Source organism: Anthonomus grandis, chromosome 14, assembly GCF_022605725.1.
Source record: "Anthonomus grandis grandis chromosome 14, icAntGran1.3, whole genome shotgun sequence".
In the NCBI taxonomy this organism is placed as follows: Eukaryota; Metazoa; Arthropoda; class Insecta; order Coleoptera; family Curculionidae; genus Anthonomus; species Anthonomus grandis.
The window spans coordinates 3,692,168-3,716,604 of NC_065559.1; the positions used below are offsets into that span (position 1 = coordinate 3,692,168).

At 33.1% G+C, this 24,437-nt stretch overlaps 1 protein-coding gene across 8 annotated transcripts in view; it reads right to left on the reverse strand.

Annotated features, from left to right (window-relative positions):
- The window catches only part of LOC126744749 (UDP-N-acetylglucosamine--peptide N-acetylglucosaminyltransferase 110 kDa subunit-like), an 82,546-nt gene that overhangs the window by 2,967 nt on the left and 55,142 nt on the right, over nt 1-24,437 (reverse strand). For all 8 annotated transcript variants that reach the window (XM_050452295.1, XM_050452296.1, XM_050452297.1 and 5 more), the window contains 7 exons: nt 18,582-18,861; nt 10,792-11,150; nt 10,363-10,545; nt 7,881-8,102; nt 3,371-3,958; nt 2,193-2,407; nt 1,641-1,808 (listed from right to left, as the gene is read on the reverse strand). In XM_050452295.1, coding sequence (XP_050308252.1) covers nt 1,641-1,808; nt 2,193-2,407; nt 3,371-3,958; nt 7,881-8,102; nt 10,363-10,545; nt 10,792-11,150; nt 18,582-18,861 — 2,015 coding nt within the window. The remainder of the gene's footprint in view (nt 1-1,640; nt 1,809-2,192; nt 2,408-3,370; nt 3,959-7,880; nt 8,103-10,362; nt 10,546-10,791; nt 11,151-18,581; nt 18,862-24,437) is intronic.

Consider the following 24,437-nt stretch of genomic DNA (forward strand, 5'->3'; position numbering starts at 1 on the left):
TTTTCTACTACTCTAATAAAAACTCTTTGTAATTAAAAATGATTTTCTACTTTTTGGTTCGATTAGCAATAAAAGCGCGTTCTTTTGGTTTTTTTAACTATTATTTATTTAATTAGTAAGTTTCATTTAGAATTATTTCCAAGCCGACCCTGTTCCCTTTATCACCTCTTAAAAACGCTGGACCTTGCGCAATGGGGTTTAATGGTCTAATTGATTTAGGGTAGTAGGAGTCAACGGTATATTTTTGACTGAACTATAAAACTTTCGAAAAGATAGAGAACCTTTCTTACTTTTTTTACCAAGAATTTTACATGATGATTCATTCCACTTAAGAAGGCGATCAATTTCCTGGCCAAGATATTTTAAAGTTTGCTTCCTGAATATGTGTGTGTACTAGAGATAAGTTAATTTCAATTGTTTGACAGTTGGGTAATTTTTTCCTCGTTGAACTAAATGCTATGGAGTTTGTTTTTTTGAAATTTAGAGTTAAAGATATTGCATCAAACTATTTTTTAAATAAACTTAATCTATTTTCAGACAACCCCTTTACACCTTGTCACAAATCGTCTTCATACAGGATAACTATGTCAACTGCAAATGATAAAATAGTGGTTCATTTTCGGAAAACCATTTATTTACAATAAAAAAAAACACCGGACCAAGTGCCGTATCCAGCGGTATATGTAATTATGAAATTTGGGCCAATAGTTTTAAGAACTATTTGCTACCGCTTAATTATGCAAATAAATCATCTGACTTTGTAAATTCACCTTTCTAGTTCAGTCATTTAAGAAATAGACAAGGAAGTGTTTTATATTGAAGTTTATACAACAAAATGAGTGTGATTTCAAACATAGTATACAGTACAATTCAATTTTGAAGGTGTGTACCGTCCGGGAACACAAAATGCATGGCCTGGTAAATTAGAAGTCTTGCCTAGGTATTTGCTTTAACGTCTTGGCGCCATTGGTTATGCGATTTACACCTCCCAAGTCGAAATTTTCCTTGTACAACCTCGATAACAATACCCACCAAAAGTGTTGGTGCTATTGCGCATACATTGCTGCTTATATTTATTTATAGCTAAATATTTATTTGCCGGGTTTTCTCCCTGGAGAAAATAATTATTTTATTAGGGTAAAATTAAAATCCTGCAGTCTTCCTCCACTTATTTATTCAAAGTATGTACAAAACCTACTGTACCCTTCGGTCCTTGCCAACCACAGAATGTAAACAAATAAAATAAAAAATAATAATAAATAGTGTTTGACAATGAATCAAACCCTGGGGCATATAACTAATACCAATTTTAAAATTTTTTATCCCCTGATGATGGATACCACTGTGTCCGAAACATGTCGGGAATTTTAAATAACTCATTCACGTTTAATAAATAAGTGGAGGAAGACTGCAGGATTTTCATTTTACCTTAATCTACGACTCCACTGCAAGTATGGACTATTTCTCCATCGAATATTTTATTGTATCATTATTATTTTTGTTGCCTCTTATTTGAACTTTTAAATAACTCCAGAGGTTCGATAACTATGATGCCATTACTTTTTCTGTTCTGGTAGAACCCAAACCTTTTACCTTAATTCCAAATTTTGAGCGATAACTCTAATCCGGCAAATACTTACTATTCTTTGTCAGTTCCGAGCTTTATGGCAATATCCTGATACTCTTGTCTCGATCTGGCGATCAGTTCAGGACATCCAAGGGTATTCAATTGACTAGCGGCCACTCTGGATGCCAAAGTCTCACCGGGGAATGTCACCACTGGCGTTCCCGTCCATAACACGTCCATACTATATCCAAAAGAAGAAACAATTAAAATCTAATGCTGTTTTGTAAAACTATTTTGTTATTTTTAGAAATGTTGTTCAAATTTAATACTGATAGTAGGAATGCGATATAATCCGTAATTAGGTGCATTGATTCATGTTGCTTTAGAAATTATTAATTAAAGGTCAAAACGCATTGGAATTGCTAGATTTTATTGGATAAGTATAGTTTTACAAAGACAGACAAAATATAAAAGTCAAATTATTTTTTTCGGAACTTCGGAACTTTTTAGCAGTTGATAGATGTATAATTTTGACAATAGACAGTTAAAATGGCAAATATTAAAAGGTCACGATTTCACGATTCAAAGCAGTTTTCCAAATTAAAATTTGATCAAAAATTCCTACCTTGTGGTGTGTCCGTTGCACAAAGGCGTATCAAGGCACACGTCGGCCAATTGTCCTCGTCTAACGTGTTCCTCTTTGGCGGCCACGTTGCTGAATAGAATTTTACCGGGCGGTAGGCCCAACTGTTGCGCGGTATTTAACAAGTTCGGTTCGCCTACGGCCGGGAACCGCAACAGCCAAAGAACAGAATTTGGCACCGCTTTAAGAATGTTCACCTGAAGAAACAAAAAATTAGTATTTGGGAAACATTATTGTATTTTTATTGATTGAACAGTAAACGATTTCTGCGTCCTTTTAATTTTTAATTGAATTATTTAGGTTATACTTAAACCTAGATTAATGTAATTCGTGTGATCGTATAGAACTATTTTATTAAGTTTACGTTTGAACTCCATCTAAGTAACGTTTAAAATGGTAAATAGCATAGGAATATATCGAAACATCTGTTTTTTTAAGGGCTTTTAGAGACATTTAGTATCAATTAAAAAGTTTACACCTGACTTTAGGCAAATTTCAAATATGTATACTTTGGTAACTATATTGTTTGTTTCACACTTTTTTTATAGGCACTTAGACTAACTATCAGGAAATTTTTATTTTACTACTCCATCTTTATTCTGGAAAAAGTGATCTTGAAATAGGTTGGCAAAACCAAAACAATAGGTTGATGAACCACTCAGTTTGGTCTCAACCTGACTTTAGCCAAATTCCAAACGTGTCTAACAATATTATCATATCTGATCACAGATATGATAATATTGGGTCTCCTTATGACCCAATAAATAATAAGGTTTTTATTAGGGTCAAAAGATCAACGGTATATCTTTGAGTAAACTGGTGTTTGAAACATGACTGAATATTTGTATTTATTTTGTTCCTAATTTTTTTTCTTCAAGGTTTTCAGCAACTCTGGCCCACTTGCTAATATACAATGATTGTATTCATTTGCAAATCAGATAGGATTTCCTTTTACAGAAATTCACTATTTTTACGCATTTTCCAGTAATTTTATTACAGATTGTCCACATTGTTTTGATTTTATTATCGGGCACTTCTATTCTTATTAATACAAAAAAGGATCGATCTTTTGAATATTCTAGAGTGGTAGGATCGTTTTAATCAAAATACCACTTAAACGAATTGAATAATTTTCCTATTATGGGAATTATTGAACTTACCCACATATGCAGGGTCAAAGGATCGATCTTGTACAACTGATTAAAATTGCAATAAACGACCGCATCGTCAGGAAGTCCGTATTGTTGTCTGGTGGTGATCACGATATTTTGAGGCACCTCTTCGCCGGTGGCCGCCTTATTGTTCGTCTGCGTGGTAGCCAGTCCGTTCTGGACCATAACTCCATTCAATGAAGTTTGCACCTGTCCCGAAGCGATCATCGTTTCTATTGGAGTCGTGGTAGGCAATTCGGCCACTTTAAGACTGATTTCGACCGGTTTGGCCGCCTTGATGATCTCCTTCACCTCTTTAACTTCGGTGTTTTCGACTAGGGGCGATAAATCGGCCGCGTTAATTATCGCCACGTTATCGGCGAGACCGTTGCCGAGTCCACTTTTATCGGAAACGATCAAACGTTCTCTTAAATGGGGGAACATTTGTTTGTGATCGCCGACGAAGTAGGTGTACGGCATGTAAGCTAACTTTTCACTGTATTGACTCGCGAGTTCCAAGGGGGAGGTCACCACGTCGGTGATTAGGTAGTCCATGAAACTGGCACCGCTCGTGCCTGGATATCCAAGCCACATAACCTGCGAATTATGTTCATTTATTAATATACCAGCGCCAAAGAAAATTGGGAGAGTTTTATTTTATTGTAAAAGATTCGAATCCTAATTTGTCAAGAAAGCAAGAAAAAACGTTTATCTGCCAAAAAAAAGTTACAGATTACATATATATATTCGACGTAAATTAATGAGAGGCAAATAGGAGTGCATTTGGATTATAAGAAAACCGTTCCACAGTAACACCTTAGCAAGAAGTTATGTGTGATGCGTCCTTGAAATGACTGCATAGGAAATATACACGGTGACAATTTAAAAAAATGGTCATATATTAGGAACGAAAAACTGAATTAAATACCGCTGAAAACAGTGTCTATAAAACAAAGGGGGAACAAAAACAAGCATATTATCTTGGACAGGGTGAGATATACCCCTAAAAAGCTATTAAAAAATAGCTTCCATAGAAAGCCACATTTCAGACAATTCTTCTCTTTATCAAGGAAAACAATAAATGAAATTGCATTTTTGAAATTTTTTATTATTTAATTAAAAGTTCAAAATGATTGCTACCGATATACTCACATATCTGTTAAGAATTCTAAATATGTCAAGCCCATGTTGTTTATAAATCATCTTCTTAAACTTGTACTAGTAACATTATTTTACGAACAGTTGACTTTCGCTTCAGTTTAAATGAAAAGAAGAACTTCTTATCTTTAACAACGATGTACGACATAGCTGAACGTGTAGGCATTATTTTGTTTTATGGTTCCCAGCATAAATGTTTCTTAAAGACAGCTTAAAGTTTCAACTAAAGGCATCCAGGTCAAAATGTAAGCCCAACTAGTAGAACAAGTTTAAAGAAACTGGATCTGTCACGAATAAAAACAGAAATTAACCAAGATTATTCAACCAAATAGCGCAAATTGAAATTCTGGATCAGTTTGCAATGAATTCAACTGTATTAACCCGTCAAGCAGCTGTAGCAACTAGATTATCTCGTGAATCAATAAGAAAGGTGCTTACATTTCCTAAGTTTTATCCCTATAAACTGCAAAAACTTAGTGACTACGACCTGGTCAGAAGAATCCAGTTTTGTGAAATAATGACAGATAGAATTACGGCAGAACCTCGACTAGTCAAAAATATTTGCTTCAGTGATAAGTGTACGTCTATCGAACCGCTAATAGTGCGGGAATTAGAAAATCAGAGAGACATACACGGAAATTTATGTTTACAAGAACGATTACTACTGGTTGAAGCACCTCCTCATTATATAGTTCCTGTTAGGCAATAATTGGATGATCATTATCCTAACCAATAGATTGGAAAAAGAGATCCTATTGAATGGCCACCTAGATCCCCGGACCTGACACCTCTCGACTTCTTTTTGTGGGATCATCTAAAATATGTGATTTTTAAAACGCAACCTGAATAACTAGAGCAACTCCATCATAGAATAGTTCATTAATGTCTTGCTATATTCAAAGAAACATTCGTGAATGTACGTGAAGAATTTGAAAGTAGGCTTTATTATTGTCTTCAAAATAACGGAAATCATTTTTAACATTAATTTAATTAAATAATAATAAAAATGTCAAAATAGTGTTTTTATTTATTGTTTAACACTAACGAATCGCATAAGTAATATTCTGTGTTTTTTCTGAAATATGGATCTTAAATTTGTATAATTGCTTTAATCCTACAAATACGAAATACTATTTTTTTTATTTATATGAGAAGCGAAGGTTAATTTATTGTCAAGTACATATAAGGGCCCAAGTTATTTGATTCTGAAAATTGCACTGGAATTTGTATATTGTAAATTTAATTTTTTGAAATTAAATCAACAATACATAGCCTTGAGGCATTTAACTTAAGATTATGGTTTTCAGCAAATTTGTAAATATTATCCTGATTGAATTGAGTACTACTACAAGGTATAAATTTAAAGAATGTTGAATTTTCTTTGGATAAAATAATTTGGAAATTAGATTTGATATTCCATTAGCAAGATTAGCAAAAAACATGACGGAAATCGAGAAAGGGCGAATAGAAGACATTTTAAAAGCGATTTGTAGTCTGGGTAAAAAGTTTTGACGAAAATAATGATATTCGAAGAGAGGCTGTGTTAGCATTTGACAAATGTATATAATTTCCGAGACTCAGCTTTAAAATTGTAAAAAGAAAAATATAAAACAAAAGGAAATTGTATTTTTTTTTACCAAAATAATAAAAATAATTTACTAAATAAATGTTTTGTTTTTTTACTTAAAAGCATGTGAATTTTGATAAAAAATATAACTCTGTGCTAATAGGTTCTCCAATGAATAATGTTTGGCTTTTTTATATAGACCACCTGATAATCAAAATACCTACAACAGGATGTTCGGAATAAAGAGCTTGCCGTACTTTTTAGCAACGGAAGTAAATTTGGCCCTTTGCAATTGAGACAACCAGCAACTCGAGACGATTTTGGCCAAATTAGGTAAACGCGTTCGCTGATGTTGCAATAGTTTCCAGAAAAAGCATTCAAAATATTTAGTTAAATGTATCTCTTCTTAATGTATCCAAATAGAAAGGAATTAAACTGACATCATTCCTCAACCAATAGTGTTGTAAATTGCCCAGAACCCTTCGTTGGCGACATCATTTCTGCTTCGCCATATCGACAGATTTACAGACAGCGTCTTCCCTTCCAAATTTCTTTTCACTAGATTCGTTCGTTTCGCGGTGTAATCTGCCGAAAATATTTATTTATAAGTTCATCATCCAAAGTGGAAAAATTGAATTCGTCAGATTTACTATATTTAACTACATTTACCAAGACAAATATCTTATCACACTTCAAATCACTCTAGTGCAAAGGGTTAGGAGTATTTAAGGAGAACAAGAAGTATATATGACCCAAAATATCAAATAACCACCGTGAACCATGGCGGGGGAAATTATACGGCTGTTTATGTTTAAACTTGGCAATGGCATGTTGACTGTCCTATTCTCTTAAATTCAATTGGTTTTAATATACCGTACCAACGGCTAAGACACCAACCAATATGGTGTCTTAGCCGCTGGTAATTGTATGATGTAAAGAATCCTATTGATAGGAATTTGACCCTGATAAATAATTTTGATACTGATGTATTTATCTTTATAGTACCTTGTTCATAATAATTAAGGTTCTATATATTCTATTGTTAATGATTCAATTAGTTAGTATTTGTAGGGCTTATGTACCAGGTTACCTCTAGTAGGATTTCTATTTATCGTTTCCTCATTAGTATAACCAATTAATTTTTTGTTATTTACTTCTTTAGATTGTTATTTAAATGTAAATCAAACTTTTTGTAACAGCTAATGGGGTTTTCCCGTAGCTGAATGAATGAATAAATAAATAAATAAATAAATAAATTTTTCTTAGTCTGGCACCGGATTTTAGTTAGCGTTGTCACTATTATGGATCGATTTGTTTAAAAAAAGCCTTTTCAGCTGCCATACACTAAAGAAGACATGCCTCTCCGTAGCATATTTTAGCAAGATATGGTCTTGAAGCACAAATCTCCTGGTAAAAAATTGAAAATTCGGATTCTTGAATGGGTAACCTCCTCAGCCATCGGATCTAAACCCAATCGAGATACAGAAGTAAGTTTAATGAAACCCACTGTATACAAAATCACCAAGTTAATTACACGAGGAACCATAAAAACAATAAAGGCAAAACAGAGAATTCTATTAAAAATTAAACTCAGTCCTTCAAAGAACACATCCTCCTAACTCGATCCCTGTGAAAGGAAAACATTAAAAGACACGTCACGTTCCGCATTTATATATAATGAATAACAATAATAATGCTCGCCTCCGCAAAGCCCTTGATAATAAGGGGCCATCAACTAAGTTTACATTCTAATAACAACGGACGCGTTTTGTATTTATTTATTATGAAGCTTACCTGGATGGGAGCCGGCCTGAGGGCGAATATTTCGTTTCTTGCTCCCTTTGTGTATCCGTTCATGTTCACCAGGATGTGAATGTTATCCGAGTAAATGCGGTCGGCCGCTTTACCGTTGCACGGCTCACCCGACAAGTCTATGAAATGTTCGCATTCACGGGAGATTTTACTGCGAAAAGTGGTGCCGTCGTCTTGGCTGAGGGCGTAACAGAACACCTCAACCTACAATTACACCAAAAAAATAAATAAATAATTGAAATAAAAGTCTATATTGAGAGTCGTTAAACTGACCCAATCGTATTTTTTTTAGAAATCCCTAGTTTTTTTTCCTTAATTTTAAACATAAAATAACATACTAGTATTTTTTTAAACCTCTAGTTTGTTCCATGATAAACTGCTTATATTTTACCAAGATCAGACAAGCCACTAGTATTTTTTTAGCAACTGCTAGTTTTTCTACCTTCATTACACTTAAATTATCTTCTTTATGTATACCCCTAGTTTGTTTATTCATACACATTCACATTTAAAGTACGAAATTCCTCTAGTTATATCTCCAGAAACTGCCAGTTCGTTTCTCAATTAATTTTTTATTCAAAGTGTGATGAGTCACTGGTAACTTTCACAAACCCTTAGTTTGGTTATTTATACACTTTCATATTTAAAGTACGAAATCCTCCTATTAACTAAGGAAACGGCTAGTTACTTTAGAAGTACGCTAATAATCTATTACTAATTTTTCTGCAAACCCCTAGTTTCGTTTTACATTTGTGCCTTTATAGATTTAAGTACAACATTGAAGACTTATGAACCCCTACATGTTTTACTACACACTCCTACTTTTTCCTCCGGAGCATTTTATTTTTAATTATATCATGCATCAATCAAACGAAGACTTTTGCAAGAACTTGTTTTTTATGAAATAATAAAAATGTACACACTTATTTCCAACCTTAACTTGAAAATTCTTAATTATTTAAAAGCATAAATTATTTTATTTAAAAAATAAATAAATAATAACAAGTTGGATAAATTTGGGTAATAAAAGACTAGACAAAAAGAGAAAACTAAGCAAGACGAGGTGAGATGGTAGAAGATGCATTAAAAAGAGACGAGATGAGATCTTGGAAATCCCACTGCAACATTGTCCAGCAGTGTTTGTGTAATTGTTGGTCTTATTAGGCATACATTAAACATATATAAGGCTATTGCCTTATATATGTTTAATGTATAAGCAACCTAACCTTGGAAGTTGGATATTTCCAAGGTTAGGTTGCAAATATGAGGTTAATATGAAATGGAGTTGGCACAAAATACAACTACTAAATGATGCAAGCAATCCAGAGGATGAAATAAAATCAAAACAAATTAGTTAAAATAGCATGGATTCTTATGGAAATCTTAGAAAGTCATTAAGTTAGAGTATACTATTAATATTATATTATTGTAGTTATATTACTCTAAACGTTATTGTATTTAAGGCTTTTTAGAAACATATGTATTTATCTATGTTCAATTAATATTAAACAAATAAAATTGAATCAGCTATAGCATATTTTAGTATGTCAACTGTAGAGTTATTTAAAATATAGCAACACGTTATCAAAAAAATACATTTATTTACGGTTTTAAATTCGATCTTTCGTAAATATGTTTACTACAGCTAATGAGTTTGCTTTCGTTGTTAGACATTCCACCATTGAATTCAGCACCCAGATAATGGTGGCAAATGATATTTCAATTAAAATCAGGATTGTAGAATACATATTCTTGTATCAGCTAATTGTTCAGTAAGAGTCATTCACATCAGATTTGAAATTGATTTTCTACGTCCCAGTCATTTTTAATTGTGGATCTATTATTAGGGAGTTAACTTTTTAATGCAGGACAGTCTACATGAGAAATTCAAGGTACAGCGACCAAAATTTCACTCTACGAGAATTATTTCCAGTTTTATTAGTCTTTTTCAAGGTTTTGTTGACTTTCTCGATTTTATTGTTTATTGCTCTAATTGTTCTTTTGCTTTTTTTGTCCTCTTACTAGAAAATTTTACTGATTTTCTTTATTGAGAATCTTCCACTTATATTCTGTATTTCTTCTGATGGAATGGCAAATGATATTTCAATCCAGATATGGATAGTAGGACATATACTCTTATATAAAATTAGATTTTGTATGTTCCAGTCACATCTAATTCTGAATTAATTAGTAGGGCGTTAACCTTTAAGTCCAAGAAAGTTTAGACGAGAAATCCAATGCACAGATATCAAAATTTCACTCTACGAAAATTATTTCCAGTTTCATTAGTCTTTTTGTGAATTTTCTCGAAAATATGTGTAGGCTGCGACAATACGCCGAGACAAAATATACGCAGCATCTTAAAAAATTCCCATACGCGACAATGGTGTGTCTTTTTCATATTTTCATGTCAAATTAAAATAAATGGAACCCGCATGTAACTTTAACTTAACCTAAGGCATACCTTAACTCTGTCGTGTAAACCAGGCACCGACTGCATCAAATGGGATGTGGGATGATTTCCGAAATCGCTGCTCACATAACCGATCCTAAGTCTCCCTTTAAGTTCTGGAACGAATCTGTATGGCTGTTTGTGCAGCACGTTTATCTTTTCTAAGCATAAATTGGCGTGTCTTGCTGCAATAGCCTAAAACAATTAATTAAATGGTAAGAGGACAGATTTATCGGGATACTATGTAAGACTGAAAGCAGAAGAATTAAAGGTGGTCTCTACTGACTTCTTCTTCTTTTTTCAGCTCACGGAAGTGAGTATCCCGATAAACCTAATCATTTTACTATAGAACTTTTCGTGCATACTGTCTTTCTTTAAAATTAATTAAATATCTCATAATACGGGCATCTGCCTGTTATACCAATACTCAACTGCTCTCACCTTTCTAAACTCGTGTGTCAATGGGTACAACATCGAATGATGCGGATGCACCGAAGGCAGCCGATTCTTGTCCAGTTGATCGGCAACGATGCTGACCAACTTCTTCATCCTAGAATCGTAATCGGACCAATCGCATACGATCTGCAAACAGTGTGCCAGGTTGCAATATGCGTCGGGAAAGTCCGGTTTTAATTTTAGTGCCGTTCTGTAGGACTGGATGGCTTCCGGGATGTTCCCGGAATCTTTATGGATACTCGCCAGGTTGCTGTGAGCGTCTGCGAACGCTGGGTTAATTTGAATCGCTCGCGTGTAACATTGGAGAGCTCCAGCGACGTCTTGCATTTCCTTTAGTGTGTTACCTGTGAGATATAGTTAAGTTAAAGTTTGTGAAGTTTGTGCAGTCTAGTAAAAAAAATTGTCCCTTTTCAGTAACAGATTTTAAATATTATGAAAGTAATAAATATTCCACTCTGTATATCGTGTATTATCTTTGGATTCTACATGGAATTTCAAGAAATTTTACGGATCACATGACATACTTCTGTCAAACAGTTTCAAAGATATAAACAATTAAATATTGGCTCTTTATGACTTTTGAAGTTTATAGTATAAAAGCTAAAGCTTATATAGGTATATTTAAGGTTACATTACAAGGTTGCATCAAATATTGGTAGCATATATTTTAATATAATTCAGAAACAAAAAGACTCTAAGCTAAATATTCGATCCTTTCGTACTAAAATATTTTTAATTTATATTGATTAATTAGGAAATAAAGATTATTTAGGGAAGGAATAATTTACTTTGATTGTAAAATTTGTTTGCGATGTCCTGGGATGTCCAAAGAATTTCGAGGTTGAGTAACATGCCTGCACTTGACTCTGCCTATTAGATAAGGACATTTATTTTTTTTTAATTCCTTAGCAAAAGACAGTGCCATTCCAGGAAAACTTACTATGATCAAGGCAAGGACCAAAAACCATGTTTATTTGGAGAGTTTCACAAATTAATTTCCATTTTGGTGGAAAAGTGAGGTTTCTTAAGTCGAATTCAACAATAACCTGCATTTTGCTCCAATTATTTGTGCACTAATCCAAAAATTCAACAACAGGAAAGTTTTTGGAAATCGTGGGAGCACTGATCCAACAAATCAAGTCTCACTGAGTATATCAGATACATTTTCTTATGGGCTATTTTAATTCAAAACGTTTGTTAAATAAAGTTGAAAACAAATTAAAAACATAAATATAAATCAATTAAACGAGCTGAAATTAAAGACACTGCTCTAAAAATGCATTGAATCAATGTTGTTATAGAGCATGAATTTCAATATTTTTGTTGAAATTTATAATTGCATGAAACACAAATACTTGTACAAATGAATCTCTAAGTTGAATTTCGATGGAAATTCAGACAGAACTTGTTGTTATATGTGATCACTTTAATCTGTTCGAATTATATATAAATTGATAAGTATTTTTCAACTTATAAGCAAATTATTTCAACAATTATCACATAAATTTTTTTACTAACTGGTTTCATCTTTGGTCTGTCACTGGGTCCCTTGCTTTGTTTATTACAATGGTTATATCCCTTTTTTACATTCTAGAATCCTAATTAATTCCTATAATTGTCAAATCTTTAAAATAATTGATTATATTAAGACTGTAGTAAACTTTTTCCAGAAAGTGAGTTTTACAAAAGAAATGGTTTGTTATAAAGTGTGGAAAAGTTATGAAATATCATTCAAAAGGAATAAACAAATATTTCATTATAAATTATACATTTATGTTTAAATGCACAGCAAGTCATCTTTTAAAGTACTGGGCTTTACCAAACGCAGTTGTAGTTCTAAGGTTCTTTTAGCACTCTCTCTCCTAGTTGTAATACTCACATTGAGAGAATGTACCAAAGTTGTAGATAAAAATTACAGTTTGTGCGGGTACTTATTAAACAATTTCGCAAGTAAAATCTTTTTTTAGACAGACTATGATTAGAAAAGAATCAACATTTATTCTATTAAATGGCGATCAAATTTTGTTAGACCGCAATGAATGAAAGCCTTGATCCAAAGTACACTGTAAAGCATGGAGGGTGGTTCTGTTAAGGTTTACGGCTGCTTTTCAGAAATTAGTATAAGTCCATTACATCGTATAGTTGGCACTATGGATCGTTTTGTTCATATGAGTTCGTACATTTGTACACACGGTACCATATTCTAAAGAGTGAATATCCTTGAAGCCTTGAAGATAATGATCTCAAACATTCCTCCAAATACTTGAAAGATTGACTTAGGCAAGAAAAAACAGAGGTGTCCCATCGCAATCCCCGGATTTAAATCCAATAAAAAATTTATGGAAAATACTGGATACGAAAATACGAACAAAATCCTATTCAAATGTCTGGAAGTATCTAATTAAAAATAACGAAAGCTACTAAATATTCTCATACTCAAAACAAGTTACATGAATATCATACCTAATGTGAATGTCATCACCATAACTATTTAAAACTGAATGGGTGAAAATTACTTTATAGTATAAATTTTGGTAGGGATGCTCTATTATTTTGTTGTGATAAGGATCAACAACAGAATGTAAATAAATAAAATTAAAAATAATAAAACAAAAAAAACAATAATAACAAATAGGTTAATAACAAATAAACAACAAATACCAATTTTAAGCCTTTTATCCCCTGATGATGGACACTCTGTGTCCGAAACATGTAGGGAATTTTAAATAACTAAATGCTTAATAAATAAGTGGAGTGAGACTGCAGGATTTTCATTTTATCTTAAGGTTAGGTCTTATAAGGTAAGGTCTTATAAGGTTCAAATTATTCAACTTTACCTCAATTTAAGCAATTCCTCAAAGTTTTTATTCTAATATTATAATAAGAAATTCTTATTATAATATTCTTAAATTGGAATTCATCGAACATAAGAAATAGTCCCAATTTCTTAACATGCAGACTTATGTCATCTCGTGTTTATGTCCCGACACTTGTTGTTATCTAAAGTCTGCTATGCGGAGAAAGTTTGCATAAAACATTTTGCCATTTCACCAAACTACTAACGATATTGGCATCTTCAGGCAACAGTTAATATATTATAATTTTAATCGTTTAAAGAGTTCAAAGAATTGTTTTGCTGCAAATGGTAAGATTGTTAAAGAGACACGTCCACTAGACCTATGTTTTAAATGAATTCATAATTAAACGCTCGGAATATTACAGCAAAATGTTTTATTAATTAATTCACAAAATTCTGATAAACGTCTGTTTGCACGATACGGTAGGAAGATATAAAATGAACTATTTTCAACGGCTTGTATATCGTAAAAATTAAAAATTGGAAAATTTGGGAAGGAATGGACAAATATTGGACAAACATGCAAAGTTTAAGAGTGTCTTCTGTATTTAAGACATTACAGGAAGGGCATATCCCATTTCATTTGGAAAAAGAAAATATATACTTACACATAACTTTCTATAAAGTGTGCCGGAACTATAAGATTTATGGCCAAAGAAAGTCATATCATGTGGCGGGACACCACTTAAGTAATAACCGATAAAATTTGAAAGTAATGTCCCTCTGAAATTATCAGATCTGCTACAGAGTATGTCAATACGTTTTTAATTTAAAAAAAAAAACATCCTGGTTTCATTTCATGCATCGTAGCCGCATGTCAAAAATCGAAAATAATATTTCGCTTATCAGAAAATGGCAATTTTCGCGCTCGCCTCTCGATTTTTATTTTACGCACAGTTGAATCCAAATAGCGGTGAATTTAAGTTCAAATATTGTATTTTATTTTGAAGTCATACATTATACACAAATGTATGCACACGCTAGATAAATAATAATATCGATCAGGCTCGTTTTAAACCTAATACACTTTGACCATAGAAACAGTTTTTATTAAAATTAAATGTAATTTCATCGTGGTCTTATAATCATCGAAACAGATTCGTTGCTGTGATACAACCTCCAATATTACTGACACAAAGAAACCACTAATAGAAAATTATATATTAAAATTGATATTGCACATTTAAACAGAATTTTGGGTCTTTCATACTTTATTCTATCAAGAAGTTAATATTTTTAAACTTTTATATTACTGAATTATTTATTCATTTCAATCTTTGGGGTACAAACAAACCATGTCCAAGATTATGATATCACAATTTGTATTGTATTAGGATAATTACTTAAAATTTTGCATTTTTATTTTCTAGATGATTAAATAACATATTGCTGTTTACATAAAATCATACAGTTCTCATCAAGTAGATCACGAAAATACCGGGTTATAACAGGACTCGATCAGAAATAAGGGAATGAGAGCACTTTGAAAATTCGGAAATTTTCACTTTTTGACCTCGTTTTTGAGGCCAAAAATGGGCATCAAAAATGCCATATCTCGGCTATCGTAAAAGCTACGACCTTGCGGATGGTCTCGTTGGATTCAGAACGACGAAACTAAGACAAAACCGTTGGAATTTTCCCGATAGCTCCCATAGAAGCGGAGATATCGGCCTTCAAAGTTTGGGTTTTTTCATTTTTCGGGTATACCCCCGTGTTTGGATTTTTTCAGAAAAACTTTTTTTTTTGAATTCGATCTAACTATACCAGCGGATTGTTCTCATCAAGTAGATCACGAAAATACCGAGTTATAACAGGATCCGATCAGAAATAAGGGAATGAGAGCACTTTGAAAATTCGGAAATTTTCACTTTTTGACCTCGTTTTTGAGGCCAAAAATGGGCATCAAAAATGCCATATCTCGGCTATCGTAAAAGCTACGACCTTGCGGATGGTCTCGTTGGATTCAGAACGACGAAACTAAGACAAAACCGTTGGAATTTTCCCGATAGCTCCCATAGAAGCCGAGATATCGGCCTTCAAAGTTTGGGTTTTTTCATTTTTCGAGTATACCCCCGTGTTTGGATTTTTTTCAGAAAAACTTTTTTTTTTGAATTCGATCTAACTATACCAGCGGATTGTTCTCATCAAGTAGATCACGAAAATACCGGGTTATAACAGGATCCGATCAGAAATAAGGGAATGAGAGCACTTTGAAAATTCGGAAATTTTCACTTTTTGACCTCGTTTTTGAGGCCAAAAATGGGCATCAAAAATGCCATATCTCGGCTATCGTAAAAGCTACGACCTTGTGGATGGTCTCGTTGGATTCAGAACGACGAAACTAAGACAAACCCGTTGGAATTTTCCCGATAGCTCCCATAGAAGCGGAGATATCGGCCTTCAAAGTTTGGGTTTTTTCATTTTTCGGGTATACCCCCCCGTTTGGATTTTTTTCAGAATTTTTTTTTTTTTCGAATTCGAACTAACTATACCAGCGGATTGTTCTCATCAAGTAGATCACGAAAATACCGGGTTATAACAGGATTCGATCAGAAATAAGGGAATGAGAGCACTTTGAAAATTCGGAAATTTTCACTTTTTGACCTCGTTTTTGAGGCCAAAAATGGGCATCAAAAATGCCATATCTCGGCTATCGTAAAGGCTACGACCTTGCGGATGGTCTCGTTGGATTCAGAACGACGAAACTAAGACAAAACCGTTGGAATTTTCCCGATAGCTCCCATAGAAGCCGAGATATCGGCCTTCAAAGTTTGGGTTTTTTCATTTTTCGAGTATACCCCCGTGTTTGGATTTTTTCAGAAAAACTTTTTTTTTTGAATTCGATCTAACTATACCAGCGGATTGTTCTCATCAAGTAGATCACGAAAATACCGAGTTATAACAGGATCCGATCAGAAATAAGGGAATGAGAGCACTTTGAAAATTCGGAAATTTTCACTTTTTGACCTCGTTTTTGAGGCCAAAAATGGGCATCAAAAATGCCATATCTCGGCTATCGTAAAAGCTACGACCTTGCGGATGGTCTCGTTGGATTCAGAACGACGAAACTAAGACAAAACCGTTGGAATTTTCCCGATAGCTCCCATAGAAGCCGAGATATCGGCCTTCAAAGTTTGGGTTTTTTCATTTTTCGAGTATACCCCCGTGTTTGGATTTTTTCAGAAAAACTTTTTTTTTTGAATTCGATCTAACTATACCAGCGGATTGTTCTCATCAAGTAGATCACGAAAATACCGAGTTATAACAGGATCCGATCAGAAATAAGGGAATGAGAGCACTTTGAAAATTCGGAAATTTTCACTTTTTGACCTCGTTTTTGAGGCCAAAAATGGGCATCAAAAATGCCATATCTCGGCTATCGTAAAAGCTACGACCTTGTGGATGGTCTCGTTGGATTCAGAACGACGAAACTAAGACAAAACCGTTGGAATTTTCCCGATAGCTCCCATAGAAGCGGAGATATCGGCCTTCAAAGTTTAGGTTTTTTCATTTTTCGGGTATACCCCCCCGTTTGGATTTTTTTCAGAAATTTTTTTTTTTCGAATTTGAAGTAACTATACCAGCGGATTGTTCTCATCAAGTAGATCACGAAAATACCGGGTTATAACAGGATTCGATCAGAAATAAGGGAATGAGAGCACTTTGAAAATTCGGAAATTTTCACTTTTTGACCTCGTTTTTGAGGCCAAAAATGGGCATCAAAAATGCCATATCTCGGCTATCGTAAAGCGGATTGTTCTCATCAAGCCTAAATTAAACAGCCTTGTCACAGAGTTTCACAGAATTTTCATAAAGATCGGTAAGAAATTAAGGAAGTTCTTTCAGTTCTTTCACTTTACTCGAAAATTTTAAAGTTTTTCAAAATTTTTGTATTTACACTTTTTATTGTAAAGTAAAAATCCCTTCCAAAAAGCTAACTTTAAAAAAAATCGGTGGAAAATTATAGAAATTTAAGTTTTTCTACTAAGACACTTTCATTAATTGGACACATTTTCCAATATTTCTCTTTACTCTGAAACTTTTCAGTTTTTCCAATTTTTTATAGATACACTATTTGTTGTAAATTAGAAATCCTTTTTAAAAAACTAATTTTCATAAAAATCGGTGTGAAATTAAGGAAGTTATCCTAGTTTTTCCACTTAGATTCTCTCACTGGTTTTACACATTTTCCAAAATTCCTCATTACTCTAAAATTTTTTGGTTTTTCTTATTTTTTATGAATAGATTTTTTCTTCTACATTAAAAATCCCTGTCATAGAACTCGGTGAGAAATTGGATGAATCATCATTCCAGTTTTTCCCTTAAGGAACTTATTAATTTGACACATTATCCAATATTTCCTTTTAACTCCGAATATACTCAGTTTTTTTAAATTTTTATAGATACATTTTTTACTTCAAATTAAAAAGCCTTTTCTTAGAACTAACTTTTATGAAAATCGGTGTAGAATTACGGGAATTATTGCAGTTTTTCCTTAAGGAATCTTATTAATTTCATAAGCGAAAAACAAACCCAAAAACCGTTGGTACAATTAACTTTTACGATTCCCGCTCGTTGTTTTTTTAACCTGGTTTCTTTGGCGAAAGAACAAGTTTTTTTAACACTAATCTGTTTTAATGGAGCGGCTGTAACATTTATTAGTTTTCTCAAATTGAGCTTGCCTTATACTTTCCCGCGCTTAATTGAATTCAAATTTGGCGTCGGATTTGATTACGCTTTCTTTCAAATCTGATTGGTTAAACGGGTTGCCAATAAAGTTACAACTTATAAATGTCAAAATTAGTTCGAATTGTTGCACCTCCAGTAGAGGGCCAAAGAATTTCTTCCCGTTAATAATTCTCTCTATTTTTGTGTTTTGTGCTTAGTAGAAAGAAGCATCTTCTTGAGAAACACTTACCCATGTTAGAATAAGCGTCGGCAAACGTCGGCTGAATCCGGATGGCCTCCTTGTAATGCATGAGTGCCTCGTTTAGTTTTCCTTGCTGTTGTAAAACGGAGGCCAGGTTACTGTGTGCGGCCGCGAACTCTGGGAAAACTTCGAGGGCTTTTAAGTAGAGGCGAGTGGCCTCTTCTATGAAGCCCTGTTCCCGCTTGATGTTCGCTAAGTTGTTCAGGGAGTCCGCGTGACTCGGGCATAGTCTTAGGGCCGTGTTGTAACAGTCTTCCGCTTCTGATACCTGAAGATGAAAATATATGGTTAGAAATCGGTGAGTGCGTTTTATCCCGAATAACTTCTTTAGAAGTGGAACTTTTGCAGTACTTGGAACGTAAAAGAGCAAATCGGTCCCTTTGACGAACAAAATTCGATACCGAACGGATGTTCATTCTTTAAATTTAAGACATAGAGAATTAATTTCTCCGCCGCTGCTGACAACATTTTTTTACGAACGGTCTTTTCGTTTAATATTTATATCGTATATTCAAAAAATTATCATTGAGCGGATTTAAGCCTCTTTATAAGAAATTTTTACTAGAAAATGATACCCTGTCAAATTTTTATCGCGTTCATTTCGCAATGGGCGTTCTTGTGTTGCTATAGTATAAGATTGTTAGATGAGTAATATGGTATTATTTTGTAAATATGTATGTAAATTTATAAGTGATTTGGACTTACATTGATTTTTCTTCTTAAGTTTTCTCATTTAATACACACATAAGGTGAAACTTAAAAATCTTTTTAAAATTGTTTTTTTACCTCCTTTTGGCCATTTTTGTCAATAGTGAGATAGTTTTAGTTAAATAGTATCATGTAAACAGTGGCAAATAAACGATTTATTATTAATATTATTATTATTTATAGAAGAACGTCATAACTCTGGTCATACAAATACTTAAAGTGTCGACAAATATGTAGTCGCTATGTTTAATTTACAAGCCATGGCCCAACGGAAATTTGTCTCCTTTTTACTACAAGTCTAAATTAAATGTTTTAAATTTTACCCTCTATGAAATGAGCGGGATGTCTGGGATGAGACAAATAGCACTTGAGGAGAAAATGATCATGCTGATCTACCTACATCAAATGTAATCAAGCCCAATATACAATGCATTCACGATGAAACGAACAAATTTGCGCGTTTTTCGAAATAAAAAATAAATAGAACACCCTGTATATTATGGCGTTTTGCAATTATATGATATATTCTAAATACTTTTTGGTACAGGGTGTTTCAAGTAGAAACTCTGACGCCAACATTAATTTTTTTATGTGATTTCTTAGAACGTAAGTAGACCTTGTTCTTGTCGAACAGTTTCCAATTTTAGAACCTACTTGATAACAATTTGTTATGCATGAATGCATAACATGAATGAAAAAATGAATTTAAATACTCATGATGATTGGTTTTGGAGACCGGGAGTATTTAATGCAACTCATGCTGATCGTCCTGCAATTACTAGATCCACCGTTAGCAAAATTTAATCAAAATTTAGGGCCATGTAAGAAATTTATCAAAAGGAAAACCTCCAAAAGTATCTGAAGATGCTACGCTGAATGTTCTGTTGGAAACGGTGAATAATCCTCATATTGCAATTAGTACATTTTCCAAGAATTTTAGTTTATCTGTAGGGTCAGTGGCAAAAATACTTAAATAAATATCATCCTTATAAAGTACAACCGAGACATGAATTGTTAGAAGACGATTTTGACCGCCGAGTGTAGTTTTGTGAGCAAATTCTTCAAGCTAACAATGACAACGGAAATTTCATTCGAAATATTATTTCTTCTGATGAGGCCACCTTTACCTTCAATGGAGACGTTAACAGGCAAAATTGAAGATATTGGGCAACCGAAAATCTTCATTGCACTCAAGAATACTACACACACAGCGCCTCAAAAAATTAATGTGTAAGGTATTGTGATAAATCGAATCCTTGGACCCTTTTTTTTTCGAAAAAACATTAAACGGAGAGCGCTACTTGGACTTTCTACAGTTTGAACTTATCTCTGTTTTAGTTGTATTCCCTGAGCCACAAGAGGCAGACATACCTAGTAACGAGATATGGTTTCAACAAGAACTCCTCACTTTGCCAACGCCGTTCGACAATTTCTTGATGCGACTTTTCCTAACAGATGGATTGGTCGAAGAAGACCGATTGAGTAGCCACCAAGGTCACCGGATATAACCGCATTTGATTTTTTCTCATAGGGCTATTTGAAGTCCAATTCAAATAGCCCTATGAGAATGTGAATAGATCAAATAATGTTGATGGTTTAAACCAAAGAATTCGACAAGAAATTAGACTAATCGATCCGCAAGTGATTGAAAATGTACAATTGGAAGTTATTTGCTGACTTCACAAATGCATTGAAGTAAATGGACAACAAATTGAACATCAGTTGCAATAAATATTGTATAAATTTTTATTTTTTAATGTCGTGTGTTTCATTAGTCTATTACGTCAAATTTGACAAACCGCTGACTAGAGGCATATGGGATCCTATACAAAAAGTATTCAGAATATATATGGTAGAATTGTAAAATGTCATGATATACAGGGAGTTCCATTTAAAAAAAATAATGTTGACGCCATACTTTTTACTTGGTGTCCGAAAAATAAAAGAAAAAAAACACCTGAATTTTAAATGAATTTGTTCCTTTTATCGTGAATGCACTGTATTAATAATAACCATAATGTTAAAAATAATTAAAAGTCTAACGGCACATTACCCTTAACTGGCATAATATTCAAAAAGTTTTAAATTTTTTTACACTTTTACAAGTGTAAAAAAGTCAGTAGTAGAGTAGTCACGAAAGAAAGGTATGAAGATTGACAAAAAAGAATATATCACAAAAACGATAATGCTATAAATTTATTTTTTTATGGACAGTCTATACTAAGACCCCGAATAAAGTCTTACCGAATTATTAAACAAAAAACACATAATTAAAAAATCAAAACAAACATCACTGACGAACGGTTAAAAATAAAACCAACGGTCTATAATATATGTATGTATGTAAGATGTGACGCGCATAATAACCTCTTCCTACCTAACCTTGTATCAAATAAGCTGCAATTACCGTACCATAATAACGTGTTTGGTTTACAATAATTATATTGGGTAAACTGTAAAGACACCAAGGAAAATATCGGAAAATTATGTTTTTCACTTGTTTACGATAAGTGAAAATACCATCAGGTTGGAAATCTCACGCGATTCAACTGAATATGCGGTAAGTGATCTATATTCTTACCAACAGGTAACAGGCACGTTCAAACTGGGGTATGGTCAATATACTCGAGTTTATAAATAGGGTTAACTCCAAGTAAATATTTTAACAGGTTGGAAACTTCACGCGATTTAATTGGGCATGCACTATATTATCTTTAGATTCTGTTCAACAAGTAGCAAATACATATCTCCTCAACCGTTTGCTAGTATAAGAAGTCAATTCAAATTTAAATTGGGGTATGGTCAATATAATCGAGTTTCAGTTGACTTTTTGGAAAGATTTCGATTGCCTGGCAGAATCTAAAAATTACGTTTTAGAACAATTATTGTTTCCTCAGTGACAGTTGACATTGACTTTGTCTAAAAGTTTAAGCAAATTCTCGTAATAAATTCAAATGCCCTTCATATTGGAGCTTGGTCAATAGGCTAGTTTCAGCTTTTGGCTGTTCGAATTAAAAAGAATGACAAATAACTCAAATTATTCTTATAATTATTTTCTAAATAAAGAGTAATTATATAAATACGTCAAATCTGATTGCTAGTCCCCGCTTTAAGACTCGAGGCATTTTTCATTAAAAGTTCAGTGCAGACAAGAAAGGCACGTGCAGTTTTTCCTTCGGCATGAATTATTAAATTACCAGAAAAAAGAAATATCACGACCAGACCAGACGGAAAAGTTGAGAACTGTGAAAGACGAAACACTTTATTAAGAAAGTATCGATTTTGGAAAATAATCCAACAAAAACCATGCTATTTCCGGCAAACTTTGCGAGCAATATATCTGAGCATGTATATCGTCTTGAACTGATCCATGTATTTCCAAGGGTTGTCCAAATAAATAAGAATATAGGAATATTTATGCTTACTTACTACAACACACTCACTAAAATTTTTGTTAAAATTTAACTTACTGCTGACATAACTTAACCGATAATTTATAGACTGACCGTAGCGAGGTTAGAAACCAAAACATCGCATCCATTACATGTGTTACGGCTAAATTTTGATAAATCAATTGGCAAAAAATTCACCTACGTACGAATACATGCATGACGGGAAAGCATTGGTCAAACCTTTTATCTTTTATTGTGCGAATAGCGTCTATTTTTATTATTTAAAGGTTTATGCAACTCGTCAGGGGATATGCACATTTTCAATCAATAAACTGTAATTAACACTACTGTTTTGTTTGTACAAGTCTCTATAATAGCTCAATATTTTTCGGTTTTATCCGACCATAAGTTGAGTTTAATACCATTAAATGCCGTTATTTTTGTATTGTATTGTATGTATGAACTAGTCGCATGTCCTAAGTAATTGGGAAAGTTCCATATTTCGGTTATTTCTATTATTAGATTGAATTTCTAAACAGACAGAATAACTTTACCCAAACCTGCTGCTTTGAAAAGCACACCTTACAAGTGGTACAAAGCCAGAAAAATAAATATCAAAGTTCGTGACCAAATTTTTGTGTCTGTCATAAATGAGGTTAGGACACAAAAAAAACTATTTGTTTCTGCCGACGTTTCGGATCTTACTTGGTTTATCTTCAGGGCTCCATAAAAGAAAGGATTGTTTATGTTTTGGTTCATTAATTAGTGGCAAAATCCAGTGATGTCTCGGGAAGCATAAGAGCAAGGTTTTTTTTCCTAATTTGATATTCATTGTAGGCGACTTTTGAACTTTTCACTATTATTTCTAGTAGGAAGAAAGTAATTAGGGCCTAATTAAATTATTAGACCCAGTGACGTCTTAGAGGACAACTTATCGAAAATAATTTAAAAGAAATGTTACTGTTTTTGTAATTACTAAAAATGACTATATTTAAATAAATACATCCTGTATCTTAGAATTTATGTATTTGTTTTAATCCATTAAATGACCCCTTGAAATTAGGCAGTGCATTTCTCGAACACCCCATATATGCACATTTTTCCTTTCACTCTATTTAATTCAGAAAAACCGCGAATTTGTTGGTAATTAACCACCGGGTCATGTTCACTTAAATATGTTGACAAGAAATTGGTTTCGTTAGTAGTTTGATCAATAGACTCACATTTCTGCACCTGAGTTATTTTTGATTATATTCTATCCAGCCAAGCACTTCTGTAACCATTTTAATTTTAAAGATTTCCATGATCGCAATGCAAATAGCCGTCACAATAGGGCTCACTAGAAAACAAATTATTATCTAGGGCAAAAGTTAACTATCCAATACACTGTCTAGATCATGAAAAAAATCAGTGTTACACGTGTCTTATAAAATAATTCACCGGTTAACATTTAATCTATTTCAGACAAAACACAAGCAGAAACAGCTTTTAATAGAATTATATTGTTTGAATTACTATTTTGACATGGAATTGTAAAGATAAAGTTTTATATTTATTTGTCTATTTTTCCCACTATTTCCTTTGTATTGTAAATATGTCTTATGTATGTATATTGAAACGCAAATTAGGAATAAAGAATTTCTGGGTTTTGTTTAAAAAGCATAGAAGATTAGTATTGATACATCTTAAGCTAGTTTGCATTTAATAGAGTAATAAGTCTTGAGCTCCTATGAGACCTCAAGAA